The sequence below is a fragment of the Coenobita brevimanus genome, chromosome 58 (assembly GCF_032717465.1).
Source record: "Coenobita brevimanus isolate Jiangsu-jjx chromosome 58, ASM3271746v2, whole genome shotgun sequence".
Taxonomy (NCBI): Eukaryota; Metazoa; Arthropoda; class Malacostraca; order Decapoda; family Coenobitidae; genus Coenobita; species Coenobita brevimanus.
This window is the reverse complement of record NC_137011.1, coordinates 12,669,197-12,691,969: the sequence shown is the minus strand read 5'-3', so window position 1 is coordinate 12,691,969 and position 22,773 is coordinate 12,669,197. Positions and strand designations below refer to the sequence as shown.

Here is a 22,773-nt window from a genome sequence, read left to right as displayed (position 1 = left end):
GGAACTCTGTCTGCTTCTTTGGGCCAAATATGGTGACAGTTCATCAACCGGATCTCTGGATGTTATCCAGAATACCGAAAAGTGAGTCAACCACGTTGTCTCAAGAATTACTTCAGCTAGGAAGCTGGAATTTTACCATAATTTACTCTTATGACGGACACAGTGCAGAAAGAAGTATGGTTCTACTCGGTTGATTATTCGCTGAGATCACCTGGGGTAAAAATTGGGACCTCTCCGGATGTCACCTGATTTTCCATGAAGATTAAAGCTAGAGCCACCAAACTTGGTGTGATGATCTAAGGTGACATGCACAAGATCAGTGACCGTGACCTCAAGGTCCCTTTATAGCTCTGCTTCCAGCAAGCAATGGCTGTGGCAAGTTTTTATCAGAATTGTCCATGGACAGTTTTACAATGTTCTGTTGTTATTATTATTATTATTATTATTATTATTATTATTATTATTATTATTATTATTTTTGTTTTTGTTAATATTATTATTATTGTTATTATAATTATGATGATGATGATGATGATTATAATTATTATTATTATTATTATTATTATTATTATTATTATTATGATTATGATTATTATTAATATTTTTTCACTATCATATTATTCATTACTGTTTATCATTATTATTATTATTATTATTTTTATTATTATTGTTGTTATTATTATTATTATTATTATTATTATTATTATTATTATTCCTTTTCTTCTTCCCTCTTCTTTTTCCCATCGTTCTTGTTCTTCCCTGTGTGTGTGTGTGTGTGTGTGTGTGTGTGTGTGTGTGTGTGTGTGTGTGTGTGTGTGTGTGTGTGTGTGTGTGTGTGTGTGTGTGTGTGTGTGTGTGCGCTCACGCGCTATTTCCTTAACGACTGGTAATTTTATTTTTACAGGACTGAGTCTATTGTGCTGTTTTATGACACTGATCTTTAAATGTCTCTTTGTGCGATATATGGTGTAGGTAGAAAGGAATTGTAGGCAGGCTGGAGTGAAAGATGGCATTGCAGTTAATCAGGGTACAGGAGATTTATGAGAATGTGGCCAGCTGACGGAATGGCTATGTCGTGTGTGATTATGACTTTTCACATCTGGTCTGAGTAGGTATGTGGATGCTGATTTTGACACGTGAGAGTACCATAATATTAACTGATGATGGTGGTGATGATTCTGATGCTGCTGATGAAGGCACTTATAACCGAACATTGATAGATCACCTAACTACAACCATTGGATTAAGTACAGATTCCGAAGAATGATTTCTCCATTATTTTCATTTTTCACTTAAGACTAATTACATAATTTTTAAGGTTGCAAAGTCAGGTAGATCTGTCCTAGCAAATACTGCAGGAAACTCCAGATTAGGAAGCAGACATTAGGAGGGGAAAAGGGGCTGACCCACTCATGCACAGAGCATTGATTTATAAAATATATTCAGGCTAGTGTGTGTATGAATACTGTATAGTTCTTTCACTCTCATCTTAAATGTCAGAACAAACTTGCCTAGCCCCGGGCTCCTACGCTTCTCATGGGGAAACATAGGACTGGATGATGGATGGATCAGGCACTATTAATGGCTTGACTGATGAGCCTCTCAAAATGAATTACTATGAGAACTGAGTGAAAATATATCAGAGACAATGTGATAAAAAGAAATTCTGAATTTGTACAGACTGGCCAAGAGGTTCTTCACTGGAGGATCAGAGAGGCAGAGACAAAAAAGTGGAAAGTATGAGCGGGCTTTCCCCTCCATCCCGCCCCCTTCCACACTCACCAGCAGAGATTTTAAGTCACAGATTGATGCTCACAACGCTCTAGTTGGCATCAAGGTAGGCCACTGAATTTTTATTTGTATTTTACTTCCACTGTAACGAGTGACAGAGGGTGGCCTTGAGAGAGGGAGAAAAAAAATGCATGGAACAAGTTCCTTCAAAGAACTGTGTGTGTGTGTGTGTGTGTGTGTGAGAGAGAGAGAGAGAGAGAGAGAGAGAGAGACCTTTAAACAGACCGTTAAACGGAGAATGAAAGAATCCAGCACTGGAGTGGATGATGAGAGAGAGAGAGAGAGAGAGAGAGAGAGAGAGAGAGAGAGAGAGAGAGAGAGAGAGAGAGACCTTTAAACAGAGCGTGAAAAGGAGATTAAAAGAATCCAGCAGGGGAGTGGATGATGAGATAGGAAGAAAGATAACTGACAGGTTAATATAAAGGAAAAAATGCTTTAAGGCCATAAAGAAACCTAGAGGATTGAATATGAAAGGAGGAGCAAAGTTAAGTACTGAACCTGGATGATACTGTGTTAGAAGATGAGGATGATATATTTGAGATGTGAAGAGAATAACTTTGCTCTAGCAGTAGCAGATGAGAGAAAAAAGTACCTGTTAGGACATAGATAAGCTAAGTGGTAGATACTGTCGTACTGTGTTTGATGAGGATGGTATATTTGAGAGATCTAGAGAATATTTTAGCTCTGTCAGTAAAAGATAAGTGAAAAACAATAGCTACTCGTATTTCTAGGAGCATGGATAATCGAGGTGATATACCAGTAGAAGTGAGACCTCGTAGTTATTATTATTATTATTATTATTATTATTATTATTAGTGCTAGTAGTACTAGTATATCAACCTTGGTCTGTGTTATCGAGCAGAGCCATCAACCGAAGCAACCAATCTCCCTACAGAGCTTTCCCATGCAATTTGTGGATGTTCCTTTGCTATGGACAGCTGCAAGGAATCGTGTAGAGGTTTGGTTCCCGGATGGACGGCGCATTTCCGTCTCTCCATCCAGTTAACTGGAGAACCAGAGTAGACTCCACATCACCTCGTTATTTTGTTATATGCTTAACACCCATTGTTGTAAATGGTTTTCTGAGAGGAAACCATTAGGCTTGTCACTTAGTGTGAAGTCATATAAGGAAGAGGCAGGCAGCAGTCACCTAAGGAAGAAGTAGGCAGCAGTCACTTTGGAAGAAGTAAGCAGCAGTCATCTTTGGAAGAGGTAGGCAGCAGAATACCTTTGGACGAAGTAGGCAGCAAATTCACCTGAGGTAGAAGTAGGCAGCACTATATAAAATGAGGCCTATTAGTAATGGGGAAATACAGCAGCTGCTGTATAAGCAGGAGCAACATAAGGCACCAGGAGCGGAAGACATTAGTGGAGAAATTTTGAAACATAGTGGTGATGAAGCATTCGGCATAATGCAAAGCGTGTACAGAGTGACACTGGATACGGGTAAAATACCGGAAGAATAGTTCCATTGTATATAGGACGAAGTAGTAAGACTGTGTGTATGAATCACAGAGGGATTAGTTTATTAAACATACCAGGGAAGGTGTTGTTATTGCAGTTGTTGCTCAATCGTGTTCATGCCTGGCCCTAGCAGACCATCGATCGCAGATAAGCAACTGCCCCTGTGGGGTCATCCCATAGGATCCCTACACAGTTGCTGTGTCTGCGCCTCAGTGTAGCATGTGCTGTGATGTGCCCTGTAATGTGGGTCATGTTTTTGTAAGAGGGACTCGTGTCATCTGCATGATGTCAACCTAAATTGTTAAATGGGTAGGGCTGGATGTCCTGATCAAGGCCTGGCTAGTTGAACTGGATCAGTTCTGTTATAAGGATACCTCTGATGCTTGGATATCAGGGGAATAAAAAATAGATACACCAGATTATAGGTGCCCTTCATTCATTAAAAAAAAAAAAAAAAAAAAAACTAACAGTTGAATTTGGATTGCTGTAGGTTGTAGCTTGAGGGGAAACTAATCTGGGGGATCGGGTTCCAAAGAGCGGCAGTTCTGGTAATAAATAAATTCTCAGAGGCACAAGTTCTGCAATATGGCAGCGTCACTCAATCATGAGCGCTACCAGATGCCCGTGTAGCACGGAAGAACGTGTGGATAGGTGGCACAATGGATGCAACCTCGTCTGAGCATTTGCCATAAAAGTATGGGTGAAATAATACAAGCCAGGCAACATTCTATCTTCCTTATAGGGGGGGTAGGTCATTTTTAATTGCTGGGTTATTGAGTCTTATAGCTTTTTTTCTGAATTTGTCCAGTTTTTTTAGTGCAATCTCTCCACATCCACTCCACAAGTGTGAGCAATATTAGAGTTGAGAGAGCACATGACATTTGTCAATTACAGTTAACTGTTCGTCGGTGAAGAAAGTATTGATTCTGTACAGTAGTTCAAGTTTCTTTGAGGTGATCTGGGGGGGAAGCGGTGGTTGAATCGGTAGAGAGGCGGCCTGAAGTCCTAATGGACCCAGGATCGAATCACGGTTGGGGCAGGGAATAATTTAAGGATCTGAATCTCCTAAAAGCAGACTTTCCTGATCTACCAGATGACCCGCCGACATGTCGTAAAAATACCCCCGCTGATACCAATACACCAGTCTTGTAGGAGACAGTCCTAGCATGTATTCAATATGGACAGTGGATGTTAGCGCCGAAGTGGTGACATGTGGTGTAGGAGGACTACTGGGTCTCGGGATAGGTCACTGCCCCGGAAAAATAGGCCCTGCTTGCCCGGAGTCGGACACACACACACACACACACACACACACACACACACAAAAAGTGATCTAACATGGTAGGACTAACTGAGGGAGTTGTTAAACGAAACACCGAGAATTTCAACACTTTTAGAGATAGGAATATTGGTTTCATTGAAGGTAATACAGTAATCAGGTAATACCTGTCCTTCAGAAAATTGATATATATATATATATATATATTTTTTTTTTTCCAGCATTAAATGAGGCAATGTTATTTTCTCCCCATTCAGTGACCTTAGATAAGTCTTCATTTAGAGATTGTTGTGCCAAGTTGTGTGTCAGAGGTCAGACTTTATGAATGGATGTTCAAGTGTGAAGGAACTGTGAAGCGTTGTCATCTGCATGTGAGTGAATGGGGTTATGAGTGACAGACAAGAGATTATTAATATGAGGAACAAGGTTGGAGCCAGGACTGATTCTTGTGGCACGCCGGCAATAACTGAATGGAAATATGAATATGCATCATCTACCTTTATTCGTACCTTTCTGTTTCTGACATATGAGGAAATCCGGGGGGCAAAAGATGATAAGGCTGTAGCAAGGGAGTTTGGACAACAAGGAGTGGTACCACACTCTGTCAGAAACTTCAGAAATTTCGAAGGCTGCTACATGGGTTTCTCTATGTTGGCCAATTGGCTGGCAAATGGTATGAGTAAATAGACTGAGTATATCAACCTGGCGAAAACCATACTGTCTGTCACTAATGAAGTTGTTAAATTTAAAATGTTTAACAATGTTATTATTAATGATAAACTAATACTTTACCAAGAGAAGATGTGATAGCTATTGGTCTGTACTCATAGGCAGCAGACGAGCTTCCTGTCCTTGGAATTGGGTAGATGTTGGCTTCATCCCAAGAATTAGGCAATGGAGAAAGCACGTATGAATAGTTTGAATAATTTAATTAGAACAGGAGCAACTTCTCGAAACACCTTTTCAAAACAATTTGAGGAATTTCTTCTGGATCTGGAGCTTTGTTGTGGTATAAGGTCTAGGATAGGTTTTACGTATATAGTTTGTATCTTTAGTGGAGAATTTTTGGAAAGTCAGATTCTAGAACAGGAGCGGGCTGAATGACTTCCTCTGAGGATGAATTTCTGGCAGACGTATTGGCAAGAATACTGGCTTTTCCACGTGGATCATTTAGAGTGTTTTCCGTCGGAAGATTTTAGTGAGGGAATGGATGATGACCAGAATATTGTATTGTCATTATGATTATTCAATACTGTAGTTTGGATGCTTGGTTATGAAGAAAGTTTGATTTGACGAGATTTATTACTGCTTTTGCGTGGTTCCAAGCAATTTTAAAGTGATTCACGAATCCGGAAATTTTTGACTTTGAGTTATAATTTAAAGGCTCAGGTTGTTGCTCTGACAGAATTTCTGTCGAACCTTTTTGGAGAGACCGATCTTTTAGTAAGTGGTTGACAGGATTTGAACAATTTCATTCCAACTTGTATTAAGTTGTTTAAAGAATTTAAGTACGAGTTATATGTTAAAGACTTTTGGGTCGTGGCGCTGGCACAATTGGTGTCGAACCATTTTGAAGAGTCCGATCTTTTAGTAAATTGTTGGCAAGGTATGAACAATTCCATACCAACTCGTATTAAGTCATTAATGTGGGACTAGGTAAAAATTATGTCAGTGGAGAAGAAAGACTGCCTTAGAATATCAGGAAAATAATTTCTAAATGCATCCCGGCTTGCTCTATCAATCCTGGGAGAATGCAATAGCCATTCTACATTATGGATGTTAAAACTACCCAACACAGTCATTTCAGTAGTAAGGGTGACGTTAAAGTTGGTCAACTGTGTGGATATGAAGCCAAATACCCTTAGTTCTGATGAGTCATTGGGGGAGTGATAAACTAGACAGACATATTTGGTTATATTGATAATTCAGTTTGTTTAAGGATGTGGCCACACTTACTCAAAACATGTGATCGACGAGATGAAACGAAGAACCAGGTTAGAGTTGCTGTAGTATTCGAGTCTGAACGTTGGATGGACTACAGCCTCGTTTCCTCATGGCGATCGCATGTTCGGGGGCAAGTGTGTCCTGGCCTTAATGAGTAGTCAAAATTAGTAAAAGTGTAGCTCACGGTAATGTCAACTGCATATTCAGGTTTTATACAGCACCAAGTGCCACCCGCGCTAAGAAAGTTAGTGAGAAGATGGTAACCAGGTAGAACGAGAGATTTGGGTTTCTGTGAGGAACAGAGCGAGACGGGCTACGGATTCAAGTAAAACATGATCAGAGTTTTGATTGGTACTAAGACCACAGATGCTGATAAGATATAAGGTCGAACGCGCATGTCTTTGCTGATAAGCATGATATTTGGTAGCAATAACCGCCGCTGGCACAGTCGCTTGATGGCCACCAAGAGAGCCCTATGCTGCCAACCCTACCCTGTAGTGGTGGCAGTCCGAGGTACCGCCGCATTTGCTCTTAATACTGCAGTGGCCGTTGTTAAGGGGGGAACGGAATAGAAGGTGTGATGTTAATTAAAGCATTGAAAATGTTCAGCAAGGGCGGTGGTCAGGAAGAGGGCCTGAGGGCTGAGGGCTGGTGAAATGGGACCTCCAGTTCTCCCTGTTACCAGTTTGTCTTCTTGTATATGGTTCTTGGTGAACCCAGTGTCGTATGTCACTCCAAGGATCTTGTGGAGAGATCGTATGAAAGTGGTACATTGTTATGTGTGGCGTTAGGGGTGTACGTATGCTCTTTCTGCTGGTAATTACTATAGAGATGGATTTGACTGCAACAATTGTCAGTCTGTTGTCCTTGACCCATGGCTGCAGTATTTTTAGGTTGTCTTCTTAAAGTGTACAGGCAGTGTCTGCAATATGGTGTATGGTTGCCATTGTAATGTCATCTGGATATGAGGCAATGGTTGTGGTTGACTAGGGTGTAGGAATGTTATGCATGTATAAGTCAAAAAGAGCGTGTGAAAGAAAGAAACCCTGTGGCGCTCCATTAGAGATGTTTCATATTCACGATTATTGTCCTGAAGTATAATATGCATTTATCTACCAAATAAGTAGTTGGCAAGCCAGGATTTGGTGTTGTTCTCCATGTCTGTGTTTTAGAGTTTGGTGATTAGCTTGAGTCAGAGGATGGCACCAAATTCTTTACTATTTTTCTTTGCGGTACTACTCCCCTTGGGGGTAGGGGGGTTTCAAGAATACTCTCCCAGTATCCCTATTTGTTGTATGAGGCGACTAAAAGGTTTGGTGGTGGGTTAGTGCCCCACCCCGTAAATAGAACTAACTAAACAAGCAAATAAAACGCCTCGGACCAAGACGGACCAAATGTTGACGACTAAGGAACGGACAAAGGACATTGTGAGGGTGGGGACATGGAATGTGAGAGAAGTGAATGATGAAATGAGAGAGAGAGAGATTGTTCAGGTGCTTGAGGATGTAAGAGTGGATATATGTGGATTGACTGAAACGAAATTGGAAGGTGAAAGGGTGAGAGAATGGGAATACGGTTTAGGAATATGTGCGGGAGTAAATGAGAACGAGAGGGCAAGAGAGGGAGTATGTCTGATGATAAGCAAGAAATGGAAGGAGAATATAAGAGAGTATGGAACAGTGGGTGCAAGGATTGTATGGGTGAGGATGAAAGTAGGTATACAAGCGTGGGCTATTGTACGTGCGTATGAGCGACAGAGGACCGAGTGGCAAAAGTGAAAGATGAGTTTTGGTCAAGTGTAGAAGCATGTATAGACCAATTTGAGAGGAGCAAGAGAGTGTTTTTGATTAGAGACATGAATGGCAAAGTTGGGAATGTGCGAGTGGATAGAGTGGTTGGTCAGTGGGGTGTGCCAGCCGAAGTAGATGGGAATGGTAGTGCTTTGGTGGACATCTGTGCTGGTAAGGGGTTGGCAATAGCTAACACCTACTTTCGGCATAAGATGATCCACAGGTTAACATGGAGAGTTATGAGGAGGATGGATGGTGAACATGTTGAACGAAAGGCAATGATAGACTACGTGCGTGTGGATGAGCGAATGAGACGACAAGTGTTGGATGCAAGAGCGTGGAGGGGGTGGGGGAATGGAATCTCGGACCGCCAAGGTAAGGCTGCAAAGAAAATGGGTGAAGAGGCGAAGGGGAAGACAGGAGGAAACAGCTCCTGTGAGAAAAGTGGAGAAGTTGCAAGATAGTGAGAAAATGGCAGAGTATTAGAGCATAGTGGAAGAAAGATGGAAGGGATGGAAGATGTATGTAAGATATTCACGCAGCGTGTGATGTGGTTTGTGGAGTGAGGAGGAGATGCAGGGGTGTGCAAGGGACAGCATGGTGGAATGATGAGGTGAAACGAGCGGTGGAACAAAAGAAGAAGGCATAGAGTGAATTGCTAGTGAGTAGAGGTAGGGGAGAAGATGAGAGAGAGAAGAGAGAGGAATATGTGAGCACGAGAAGGGAGGTGAGAATATTGGTGAAGGAGAGTAAGAAGAAAGTGGATGAAGAGTTTGGGAGGAATCTGAGTGTGAAATGGAGGGAGAGTAAGAAATTGTTTTGGAAGGAGGTAAAGAAAGTAAGGCAGTGTGAAAAGGGAAATAGTAGGAGAGTGAAAGATAGGAATAATAGATTGTTGGTGGAGAAGAGAGAGAAATTGAGGAGATGGAAGGGGCACTTTGAGGATTTGTTCAATGTACAGAGTGAGAGCAATGCGAGTATAAGTGGTTGGGGAATGGCTGGTAGAAGAAGCGATGAGAGGAAGGGGGAAATAGTGGAAGCAATGAAGAAGATCAAGATGGGAAAGGCTCCAGGAATTGTCGGAGTTTGTGGTGAAATGCTGAGGTATGGGGGTGAGATTGCAGTGGAGTGGATATGGAAGTTATGCAGATTGGCTTGGGAAGAGGGAAGGTTTCCGGAGGACTGGAAATCAGGTATAATTGTTCCCTTATACATAGGAAAAGGGGAGAGGGAAGTATGTGGTAACCATAAGGGTATTTGAATTCTTAGTGTGTCTGGAAAAATATATGATAATATACTCATTGATATGGTTAGGCATATAACAGAGGAGCTAGTTGGAGAAGAACAAGGGGGATTTAGGAAGGGAAAATGGTGTGTATATCAGATATTTGTTCTAAGATGTTTAGTGAAGAAGTATCTAGAGAAGGGAAAGAAAGTGTATGCTGTCTTCGTGGAATTGGAGAAACCTTATGACAGAATAGATTGGCAAGGTATGTGGAAGGTATAAAGAATAGATGGAGTGGAGGGGAAATTGTTGAGTGCTGTGAAGAGTATGTACGAAGGAGCTAGGGCTACAGTGCGTGTGGATGGTGAACTGAGTGAGTTCTTTCATCTCAGTATGGGACTGAAACAGAGTTGTGTGATGTTTCCATGGCTGTTTATTATATACATGGATGGGGTTGTAAAGGAGGTGCAAGGTAGGGCAGTGGATGTGCGGGTGGCCCTAATGAATGAGGGTGAGATGTGGAAGACTCCGGTGTTGCTGTTTTGCTGATGATACAGTTTTGTTGAGTGAAGATGAATGGGAGTTGCAAGGTTTGGTGAATGAATTTGGGACAGTGTGTAGGAAGAAGAACCTGAAAGTTAATGTAAACAAGAGTAAAGTTATGGTGTTTGAGGAGAATGAATTCGCAGAATGTTCAGTGAGGGTAGATGGTGAGGATATGGAGAAAGTGAGTGCATTCAAATACAATGGTATTGTGTTGAGTAAGGATGGAACGTGTGGGGAGGAAGTGCTTGGAAGGGTACAGCAGGGAAGGAAGGTTGTTGGTTCACTGAAAGCAGTGATGAGAAATAGCGAGGTGAGTATGGAAGTTAAGAAGTCATTGCATGATAGTATTGTGATCTCTACCCTGACGTATGGAAGCGAGGCATGGACCTTGCAAGAGGGGAACAAGTCAAGAGTGAGAGCAGTGAAAATGAGTTACTTAGGAGAAGCATGTACAGTGACATGGAGGGACTGGTTAACGAATGAAGTGAAGGAAAGTTGTGGGGTGGATGTGGATGTGGTTGAGAAGATTAGGAGAAATACACTGAGGTGATTTGGACATGTGGAGACAATGGATAATGAAAGACTGATTGAAAGGGTGTTTGTGGGTGAGGTGGAGGGAGGGAGAGGGAGGGGAAGACCGAGGATGTGGTGGAGGGATGCAGTTGAGAGGTACATGAGGGGGGGGGGAGTGAGTTGGGAGGAGGGTAGTCAAATGGTGGGTGACAGAGCGACTTGGAGGCGTTTTGTCTGCGGTCACCCTTTGCGGGATTAGGGCGTCGGGCTATAGAATAGATTAGAAAAAAAACTATATTTTAGGGTAGGTCTTCACTGAGTGGCAAGCCAAATAATTTCCTGTAAACCAGGAAATCATATACAACTCTGAATGGTAACCATATAATCAACCAACACTTGTTCCCTAAGTGACAGCAGGTCGGTTGGTGGAGGGTTAGTGCCCCTCCCCAGAAAACAACTAACTAAAAATGTGAACAAGAAGCCTTGGACCAGGACTGACTAACAGGTGACGACTGACTGAACAAAAGACATGGTACAGACTGCAACATGGAATTTAAGGGGTGCGAATGGTGAGGTAAAAGAGAGATTGTCCTGGTGCTTGAGGATGCAAAAGTGGATGTATGTGGAATAACTGAGACAAAATGGAAAGGTGAGACTGTGAGAGAATGGTAGTATGGATTGGGTATATGCGCCGTAATAGGTGAGAATGAGAGGGTAAAAGAAGGAGAGTGTATTGTTGTGTGCAGGAGATGGAAGGAGAATATAAGAGAGTACAGATCCGTCGGCTCAAAGATTGTGTGGGTAAAATTGAAAGTTGGACTACAAATGTGGGCGATTGCGTGCGTGTATGCGCCAACGCAAGATCGTGCATGTAGAGTGAAAGAAGTTCTGGACAAATGTGGAAGCATGCATGGAAAAGTTTGAAAGGAATGAGTGTTTTTTATTGAAGATGTGAATGGAAAAGTGGGGAATATGATGGTGAATGGAGTAATTGGTGAGTTGGGTGTGCCTGCATAAGTGGATGAGAATGACAGTACTCTGGTGATTATTTGTGCAGGGAGGGGGTTGGTGATAGCCAATACCATCTCTAGACACAATATGATCCACAGGTATACGGAACGAATGATGAGAAAGGAGGGTGGTGAACTGAATGAATGGAAAGCAATGATTGTTTATTTGTGAGTGGATGAGAGTACAAGTGTGTAATGGATGCAAGAGCATACAGAGGTTGGGAGAAAGAGAGTGCAAGGAACAGCATGGTGGAATGAGGAGATGAAACAAGCTATGGCACAAAAGAAGAAAGCATATTGTAAGTGGATGAGAAACAGGCGCGTGGAGGAAGTTGAGAGACAGAAGAGTTATAATTATGTAGAGAGGAAGAGAGAGGTGTAAAGTTTATTAAGAGAGTAAGAAGAGGGTGGATGAGGATTTTGGAAGGAATTTGCGTGTAAAGTGTAGGGAATGTGAGAAAATGTTTTGGAAAGAGGCATAGACATGGTGATAAGGAAGTAAGTCGGGGAGTGAAAGATAAACATGGTAGATTACTAGTGAAGAAGGAAGAAAAAGTGAGCGGGTGGAGAGAACACTTTAAAGAATGGAACTCAGTGAAAGTAATGCGAGTATAGGTGGCTGGGGAATGCTGGGAGGAGGAGGGAGGCGAGAAGAAAGGAAGAAATCAGGAGGATGGAAGTAGTGGAAGCGATGAAGGAAGTCAAAATGGGGAAAGCCTCAGGAATTGATGGAGTGGGTGGCGAAATGCTGAAGCATGGGAGAGGGATTGTAGTAGTATGGATATGGAAGGTATGGAAATTGGCCTGGGAGGAAGGTAGAGTCCCGGAGGAAGAAGGGAAAATGATGTGTTTGGTATTTTTAGGGGCATTTGTCTTCTTAGTGTAAGAGGAAAAGTTAATGGTAGGATACTTATTGACAGAGTTAGGGAAATAACAGAGGAAGTAACTGAAGAAGAACAGGGAGGTTTTAGGGAGAGAAGAGGTTGTGTAGATCAGAGGTTCATTCTTAGGTCTTTAGTGGAAAAGTCTCTAGAGAAGGGAAAGCTGTTGCATGCGGTCTTCATCGATCTGGAGAAAGCATATGACAGATTTGATAGGCAAGGAGTGTGGAAAGTATTAAGGATATATGGAGTAAATGGGAAGTTCTTGAATACCGTAAAGAGTATGTATGAGGGTGCTAAGGCTGCAGTACATGTGAATAGTGAACTGAGTGCATTTTTCTATGTGAATGTTGGATTGAAACAGGGATGTCATGTCCCCATGGTTGTTCAGCCTGCATGTGGATGGAATTATAAAAGGAGTACAAGGTAGGGCAGTGGATGTTGAAGCGACCCTAATGAAAGAAGGCAGTGTTTGGAAACTCCCCATACTGTTGTTTGCAGATCATACTGTATTGTTAAGTGATGAATGAAAACTGCAAGGCTTGATGAATGATTTTGGGAGTGTGTATAAGAAACTGAAAATAAAGGTGAATGTAGGGAAGCGTAAAGTTATGGTTTTTGAAAGAAACGAAGTCTCTGAATGTACAATGAGATTGGATGAGGAGGAAATGGAAAATGTGTGTTTAAGTACTTGGGTAGTGTGATAAATAAGGATGGAAGTTTAGTGAGTGAAGTGCTTAAAAGGGTAGAGGGGAAGAAAGGTTGCTGGTTCTTTGAAAGCAGTGATAATGAACAAAGAAGTGAGCATGGAAGTAAAAAAGTTACTGCATGACAGTATTGTAATACCAACTCTAGCGTATGGAAGTGAAGCTTGGACCTTGTTGGAAGGACACAAGTCAAGACTGAGAGCAGTGGAAATGAGCTATTTACAAGGAGCATGTGGAGTTACATGGAGAGACAGACTGACAAGTTAGGAAGTGAAGGAGCCCTGTGGTGTGAATGTGGATGTGATAGCGTTAGGAGAAATACATCGAGGTGATATAGCCATGTGGAGAGGACGGAGAGCGAGACGCTAAAGAGGAGAGTGTATGCAAGTGAGGTGGACGGGGATGAAAGGGAGGCCGAGGATGAGATGCAGGGATGGAGTGGAGAGGTATATGAGAGAGGGGAGGGTGTGAGCTGGGAGCAAGGCATGAAGTGGCATTGGACAGACCGACATGGAGACGATTTATTTGTGGCCACCCCTCGCGGGACTGGGGCGTCTGGCAATAGCTAGATTTTTGTTGCTGAAAAAAGTGTATGTTATGGAAGTTGCGTGGAATTGATGCCATCAGATGAGTGTTGTTTGAGTTTGGTTAGTAAGGTTTTTGCGGAGTGTTGGTTCAAGGGAGGCATGATGCTTGGCTTCGTTTGGATGTAGGAGTTCAGTTATTTTGAGTGATGTGCCACAAAGTGTTATGGGTCATTACGAAGAAGGATGTACTGGTCCCTTCGTTTGTTTAAGAAGATAGATGATTCCATGTTGCTAAGTGCTGGGAATGTTACAGTGTTTGTACGAGTAGTTGCTGATGTTTGTGAGAGCATTAGTAGTTGCTGTTGTTTGTGAGAGCATAAGTAGTTGTTGATGTTTGTGAGAGCTTGGATGCCGTGTGAGCCTATCAATTACAGGTGTAGGGTGCTGATGCCATCCAGCCTTGTGTATGTATAGTTCCCTGTTTTCCTGGTAGTTAGGTCTCTGCGACGGGGGTTATGCTGTGGCTAGATGGAAAGGATTGCCCATGCAGAGACGACTGTTTTTCGGACTCACTGAGTGTTGATGAAAGATAACTTATGTTTGTGTAGTGGTTCACAAGTATATTCGTTTGCTCTTTACAAAAGAGGATGTGTTAAGTGTTGGAGGTGATGGCATGGGTCTTTGATAGGCATGTTTGTGATGTAATCGTGCTGCTACTGTTTTGTAGAGTCAGGAAAGGTCTGTGAAGTGGCTGTGGGTTGCAGCAATGAGTTTTCAGATATAATGTATTTGGTCTTCACAGATAGGGTGTATTGCATAAGAAAAGACAACACAGATATATGACAGCGTAGGATTAGAAAGGGCAAAGGATATATAGATAATATATTTACAATGAGAATGTTTGTGAGAAACATGTTGGAGAGAATGTGAAACTAAGTTTCATTTATGGACTTGTGAAAACATAATGATAGGGTTGATTGGGAAGGTCTGTGGAATGTGTTACGAAAATATGGTGTGGGAGGGATTACTTGATAAGTTTTCTGTATCTATAAAGCTACCTTTGTGAAGTCATTTAAGTAACAGCTCGGCAATTTTATTTTCTCGAAAACTTAAGTTGATGGCACTCTGATGAATGATTACAGGATAGAACAGGGACGCCATTCTGATGCACTACTACTGCTGCTACTACTGGTACTACTCTTGATATTTAAGAACTCCACATTCTGCGGAGTTCTTATTGATATGGTACGGTAGATTTTTCTTTTTCTTTGGGTAGAAGGGGGGGGTGGATATAGAAGGTTGGCATTCCAAGACCGTTCGAGGTAGAGGCTTGAAATTTCAGGAGTGATGCAACTTGGTTGCTGGCTTCGTTTGGCACATTTTTTTTTCCTAACATTAACGCCGCACTAGCACCCTCTAAGTTATTTTTTTCAATTCTTGCTCTCCTGCGCAGCAAAAACTATTGATCTGATTGCTTTGCAATCGAATCAGTATGTAGTCGTCAATATACTATATCCTAGCGCACCTGGGTATTGCTATTGAAATCCAACAAATACATTTTGAGATATTGAGGAAAATCAAAATGGCAGACTCATACCTGAAAGTGCTAAATCGAAAAGTGTTCGGCCGATTTAGACCAAATTCGATGGAAATGTAGTGAGTCATGAGTGAACATGATTTGCCTAGTATGAATGACTTTGATCTTGATCCCAAGGTCACAGGTCAGAGTCTGTAAACATTTTTTAGTCATACCAAAAGTCCCTTAATATTAGGTATACAGTGAAAAAAGTATTTTTATCTGGAATGTGGTTCTTTGAATATTACTTCAGCAATTTCACAATTCTAGTTATTATTGTTATTATTAAGCTTCGTCATATATATGGCGAAACTTTTTGTTTTGACATTACTATTATTTTCATTGCCCTTATTTTCTTAGATCTTGATGATTTTATACAGGAAGGTATCTTCACCTATTTTTTAAGGTCATATATTTATTTTTGGTTCAAAAATTGCATATTTGAAATTGAAGTATCTCAGAAACTAATTGAAATACAGCTATTTGGTTTAAAATTCCACGACAAAATCGTTTGCTGAGAATTTTGACTGAATATTTTGCCATTTAGCCTCGTGGAAAGTACCAAATAATCTGCTCAGTGTTTTCCATGTAACAGGTTTTAGAGAAAACCACGAAAGCTGCAAAGCTGTAACTTTGCAGAAATACAGCTGTGGTCCCTATCATTATCAGAAAGGAATATAGTTACACTTAAGCATACAGCTAGCCAGTTAAAAGTATATAGATATCTATGATGTGTTCATATGAAGTTTTTAGACAGTGAACACAGACGCTGCATTTGCATAACTGCAAAAACAGGGAAGTGAGCATGGAAGTGAAAAAGTTACTACATGACACTATTGTGATACCAACTCTAACGTATGGAAGTGAAGCTTGGACGTTGTTGGAAGGACACAAGTCAAGAGTGAGAGCAGTGGAAATGAGTTATTTAAGAGGAGCCTGTGGAGTCACATGGAGAGACAGGCTGGCGAATGAGGATATAAAGGAGTGTTGTGGTGTGGATGTGGATGTGATAGGAAGCGTTATGAGGAACACACTGAGGTGGTTTGGCCATGTGGAGAGGATGGAGGGTGAAAGACTGACGAAGAGAGTGTATATGAGTGAGGTGGAGGGGGCAAGAAGGAGGGGGAGGCCGAGGATGAGATGGAGGGATGGAGTGGAGAGGTATATGAGAGAGGGGTGTGTGAGTTGGGAACAGGGCAGTGAAATGGCGGGGGAACGGCCAACTTGGAGGCGATTTGTTTGTGGCCACCCCAAACGGGATTGAGGCGTCTGGCAATAGATAGACAGATAGATAGCTGTGGCGAAGCTTCCTTACTGTGGCTACACAGTAAGTAAATAAGTAACTAGTTACTAGTAGTTGCAGTAACTACTACTAATTGTAATTGGCGTCCACGCTGAAAGTGTGGAACATTGTCGAGAGAGCGAGCGAACGAGAGAGCAAGTTAGGCAGTGCTGAATATTGTCCCATGTGTCTCATCATCTTCCTCTGATTTCCTGACCTGAAAATACTAAAAAGAACTTATTAGATTACACCAAAAGTATTCCCTCACACTTCCTATAACCAGTACTCTTGTACTGATTTTAGGTCTAGGGCTTCGGACCTTGCAGGTTGATAATGACTTAGCTTTTTGCTCACTCACAAAAATTCCTCTCACCAAATCTCTCGGTGAGCTTCGATTCGAATTAGAAATCGGAAATTCAGAGTTTCTTTGGTTGATCACGGTATTGTATTAGTTTGACTCGGATTCAGTCAAAAATTCCCCCCCCCCCCCAAAAAAAAGGCCAGCAGAAGGTATTATTTGATATGAAAAGGCAAAATCGGGTTGCTCTCAGCAATCGTAGGAAAATACTTGCAACTCACGCAGCCTTAAACCGTTACTTCTTGCGCAGCCGGCTGTTGCGCTAATCTGCCTTAAAAAAAATAAATAAATAAATAAATAAATCGTTTCCTCGATACGGAAAACTATTGGGAATTACGGGTTGTCTATAAAATGAAAATAACTGATGATTTTTCTGCAATTTCCAAATTGGTGTCGATCTTTCTTGTAACTTCAAAATTGGCTGAGATATCCAAAAAAAAAAAATAAAATAAAAGTTCTCTACTGTACTACAGAGTTTTCCTCCCAATCCCTTCCCCCATTTCTTGCTCATTCGGTAAATCTATTGCTCGGATACATATGTCAGGAGTCCAAACTGGGACTAAATTTGGCGTTCTCGCTCGAACAATTATTTTTATTATTATAAGTATTATTATTATAATCATATTATTATTATTATTATTATTATTATTATTATTATTATTATTATTACTACTACTACTACTACTACTACTACTACTACTACTACTACTACTACTACTACTCCTACTACTACTACTACTACTTATTATTATTATTATTATTATTATTATTACTATTATTATCATTATTATTATTATTATTATTATTATTATTGTTACTACTACTACTACTACTACCACTACTACTGTTAACTGTGTTGTGTTGAATTTTTATAGTCTGTCCTGCCATATGGAGGATTTACATATACTGTATTGCTCTTCATATGTTGGATGTATTTTTTCCCGTCATGTGCTGCTTAGGCTTCTGTATCTTTCCCTGGTACGTTCTGATGGGCTTCTGTGTTTCTTCTGTCTTGCTCTAGACAGGCTTCTGTAATTTTCCCTCATGTTCTGAACTGGCTTCTGTTTTTTGTCCTGTGTTGGATAGACTTCTGTATTTTTCCATGATATACAAGCTGGATAAACTTACCGTGATAAGTCGTGGATATTTCATCATCATCATGACCTCTTTTTCTCCACCTAAGGATGGAGTAAGATGAAGTCCAGAAAATTAAAAGAGAATGCATAAAAGAGAAGCATTTAATCTCTTAAACCTTCTGCATGGTGCATGTATTTCAAACCTTCCGTATGATGTATATATTTTAACTCTTCCGTATGGTGTATATGTTTTAAACCATCCCTATGGGGTCAAGTGCTGGATGTTTACTTTCCATTAAACTTTCCTTTTGTTGTCATGGTTTGATATTATACTTTTCACTAAGCTTTCGGTATTATGTCATGTGCCGGTTATTAACTATTCGTTAAACTTTCAGTATGGTGTCATGCTTTGGATATTTACATTACGTTTCCCTTTCCTGGTGTTCTTCAGGTTGTGGTGGAGGGGTCGGGACGCGTGTGTAAGTGCCATGGTGTGTCAGGGTCGTGTAGTGTCAGGACGTGTTGGGTGCAGCTGCCTCCTTTCTCCACTACGGCAGCCACACTCCTACAACTCTTCCTCACACCCACCCTCGGCACAACCACCAACAGGGCTCAGGTACATTGCGCAGGTTTCAATTTCATCATCAGCATCATCATCATTGTCGCTTTCATTCTATCAGTAGAGAGTGGAATCTGAATCAGCTGCTGTTTGCGGATGATACTACACTTGTGGCTAATTCGGAAGAGAGATGAAGACAGCTGGTGGAGAGTTTGGAAGGGTGTGTGTGAAAGGAGGAAATTGGGAGTAAATGAGAATAAGAGTAAAGTGATAAAAGTGTACGAGGTTGGTAGATGGTAGAAGGATGAATGTAGTTCTGAATGGTGAGTTGCTTGAGGAGGTAGAGTGTTTTAAGTATTAGCGTCACATGTTGCTGTGGATGGAAGAATAGATGTAGAGGTGAAATTTAGAATGAATGAAGTAGAAAAGGTGCTGGGAGGAATGAAAATAGTATTTAGATGTCGTTCGCATAGAATGGATGTAAAGAGAAGGATGTATGAGGGTACAGTGGTACAGACTGCATTAGCTGGGGCTGAAACATGGAATAAGGGTGTTGTAGAGAGGAAAAGTTAATTAATGATAGACAATATGGTTTTTGCCACGAGAGATCCACCATTGACATACTCAATCTCCTAACTCATACCGTCCATCAAACAATTGATCTACATGGAGAAACTCATGCAGTAGCTCTTGATATTTCTAAAGATTTCGACAGAGCATATCACCGTTCCCTGCTGTCCAAACTCCCTTGCTATGGGTCTTTTGTTCCTTTGATTTCTTCATATCATAGTGACAGGAAAATAACAGTAAAAGTAGATGATGTATATTCCAATTTCCACTCAATTAACGCCGGCGTGCCGCAGGGGTCAGTTCTGGCGCCAACCTTATTGCTGGTTCATATCTGTAACCCACAATCCCATCCACTCATACGCAGATGACTCAACACAGGATAGTTCATTCACACTCAGACACCCATTTACAAAGTCTAATATTTCTACCTCTCAACTCACTACAGCCATCTCCACAAATCAAGACCTATCTACGATCAGTGAATGGAGACAAAACAACCCTGTCTCTTTCAATGCTAGCAAAACCATATATATACAATTTACTGAGAGACAGATATTGCCAGATTCGTACATTACCTTCATTGCTACTAATATTCCCATCTCCAAAAGTATTGAAATTCTTGGCGTCTCACTTAACAGTGCCCTCAGCTGGACCTCTCATGTTAGATCACTTGCTAAAACCGCCTTAAAGAAACTTGGATTATTGTACAGAGTCCGTAACTTCTTCGCTGATGAGCAGTTAGCTATAATTTATAAGAGTCATGTGCGCTCTCAGCATGAATATTGCTCACCCTTGTGGAATGGATGTGGAGAGGCTGCATTAAAACAACTAGACAAAATTCAGAACAAAGCTGTTAGAATTATTAACAACCCTGCCATTACAAAATTTTTAAACTACCTCCTCTGGGGGTAAGAAGGAATGTTGCCTCCCTTACATTATTTTACAGATATTTTTTTGGCAAATGCTCAGACGAAGTTGCGTCCATGGTGCCACCTCTCCATGCCTTCCCTCTTGCAACACGGGCATCTGGTAGCGCTCATGACTGGAATGTCACTCAGCCATATTGCAGAACTGCATATCAGAATTCTTTCATTCCCCGAACTGCATCTCTCTGGAACTCGCTTCCTCAGAGTTGTTTCCCTCCAAATTTCAACCAACAGCTGATCTGGTGTATGAATTATTATTTTTTATTCATTTGTTTTTCCTTCCTCCGTTCCGTTATTTTAAAAAAAATGTATTGGAGATGAGGTGTCTGAGGAGTATGTGTGGAGTGACGGATATGGATCGAGTAAGAAATGATGAAGTACGAAGGAGAACTGGAGATGCAGGAGATGGCTGAACGAGTTGAACAGAGTGATGCGATGGTTTGGGCATATGTAGGGAAAGGATGAAGGGCGATTGGTGAAAAAGATAACTGGATCAGATGTGAGAGTTGTAAGACAGTGAGGAAGACCACGAATAGGATGTATACAGTGTGAATAGAGCATTAGATCGAGAGGGATGTCTGTAGAGCAAGAAAGAGTGGCTACGCGTGATACGGATGATTGGATAGAAATTGTGAATGAATAAATATTGACGCGGCCACGAAGGGATATTCTCTCACATTTAGTCTGATCAGTTGATCAGGTCAGGTGCAGGTAAGGGTCCATTATGTTGTGGCAGGAGTTAACCAGCTCTGCTGACGGGTCCTGCCGTGGATGTCCCTGATTGGACTGTGCAGTTGACTCTCGTGTGGTGTGGTGCGGTGAGGATCTGTCCCTTCTCCCGTTGGGGCTAACATACGAATAAATGTGTGTGTGTGTGTGTGTGTGTGTGTGTGTGTGTGTGTGTGTGTGTGTGTGTGTGTGTGTGTGTGTGTGAATAAATGGGAGTCTGTTGTCATGTCTCGGCTACCTCCCTTTTCTGGGGTAAAGCAACCTAGGTATATAGATGATACATAACCTAACAGTTAGATGGGAAGTATCCAGGCACAGTGGTGATGTAATGGGAAAATGCAAAAAGCAGTCACGAGCGTCCCCAGTGAAGCGAGCCACAGAGCATTTTTCATGCTTCTGCATTAATTTCTGAAGAGAGTTCGTGTTGCATATATTCCAGTAAATGAGCATAGATGTGCCTGTAAAATTTTGTTAAGTATGGCATATAGCATATAGTAATAAAATTATCTTTTTGTTAAACCTGATATGATAAATCTTATCACATGTAAAGCCAGTAAACATTTACATGCATAAATACTGGTCTTGTAGCCCTACTGAAATTATAGCTGAGGTTTCAGTACGGTGACACCAAGGGCAATAGGTTGGTCACCCACTGTTCCCTAAAACTATAATCCTTGGATCCTTATGTCTCATAGGGGGTAATGTCGGACGGTATTAACTGTTACAGTTACTGTAAGAAGATCTCTGATGCCTTTACTTTACGACTGACACAGTACTTGCAGGTGACGATGGGAAGGCGGCAGGGCAAGCGAAAGCAACACCGTGTAACCTGGGATGCAGGAGGTCACCAGAACCTTGTAACATTGCCCAGATCGCATTGGGGTCATGCCACACCACAGCGAACTCACTTCACTCAAGTAGCAAGATACCGGACACGCTCACAGCAAGAACCTAGACAAAACACACCGCTCCCCTGGCCTCAAGAGACTCAAGGATCATACAGGAAAACTCGGCGCAAAAAGTATGGATGGAATATGGGTGAGCCTGGTCGCTTGTTGTATCTTGACCGCTCGCCTAACTTTTGCCGGCAGTCTAGGTGGTGGAGTGGCACAGAGGGGCGGGAGTGCCTGACAAGTGTGAACTGTGATGAACTGTGTTGTGGGCGGGGTTATAACACAGCACTAGTCAAAGTGACACAGCCCTGCAAGTGTCGGGTAGAGTGGTGCTGCTCTGTTCACTGTCAGACTTGCTCTAACCAGACCTACAAACGCACCTGCAAGTGATTAGACATAAAGTCTCATTTACATGTGATTTGTTTTCACACATACATACTTGTATAGACACCAGCTCTCTCTCTCTCTCTCTCTCTCTCTCTCTCTCTCTCTCTCTCTCTCTCTCTCACACACACACACACACGTACAATGAGCATGCAGTGATTCTGACAGTATCGAGAAAGTGTGCACTAAATTAATCTGACTGAAGCAGTCTTTCCAAAATCCAATCCGGTCTTGGGCTCAGAAGACAGCTCATTCTCTTAGAAGCAGGTTTGTCAGGAGCTAGCCTAAGTAGTTGTGTAATATCTGTTTTTCCTATTGGGTATGTCGGTGAGAATGAGGGGATAGAGGAAGGAATCTGAACACTAACATGCTTATTTTATATATATATATATATATATATATATATATATATATATATATATATATATATATATATATATATATATATACATATATACCGTTTAGGTATATCATCATCATTATCACCATCAGCTGTTACAAGTCCACTGCTGAACAAAGGCCTTCCCCAACCTTCTCCACGAATTCTTTGCGTGAGCTGATCTCTGCCACGTTTTCCCTTCAAAAATCTCTATCTCATCTCCACCTCCCGTCTGGACTTTTTCTGCTACGATTACAATCTCTTGGTGTCCAGTCAGCCAGCCTCTTGCTCCATCGGCTATTCTTTATTCTTGCTACATGGCCTGCCCAACTCCATTTTTTTTCTTTTATAACTTCTATAATGT

At 41.5% G+C, this 22,773-nt stretch overlaps 1 protein-coding gene across 1 annotated transcript in view; it reads left to right on the top strand.

Moving 5' to 3' along the window:
- The window catches only part of LOC145402608 (protein Wnt-9a-like), a 34,773-nt gene extending 12,737 nt beyond the window's left edge, over positions 1 to 22,036 (top strand). The window contains exons 4-6 of the mRNA XM_080274601.1: positions 1,681 to 1,837; positions 18,421 to 18,585; positions 21,449 to 22,036. Coding sequence (XP_080130727.1) covers positions 1,681 to 1,837; positions 18,421 to 18,585; positions 21,449 to 22,036 — 910 coding nt within the window. The remainder of the gene's footprint in view (positions 1 to 1,680; positions 1,838 to 18,420; positions 18,586 to 21,448) is intronic.
- Positions 22,037 to 22,773: the final 737 nt, after the last annotated feature.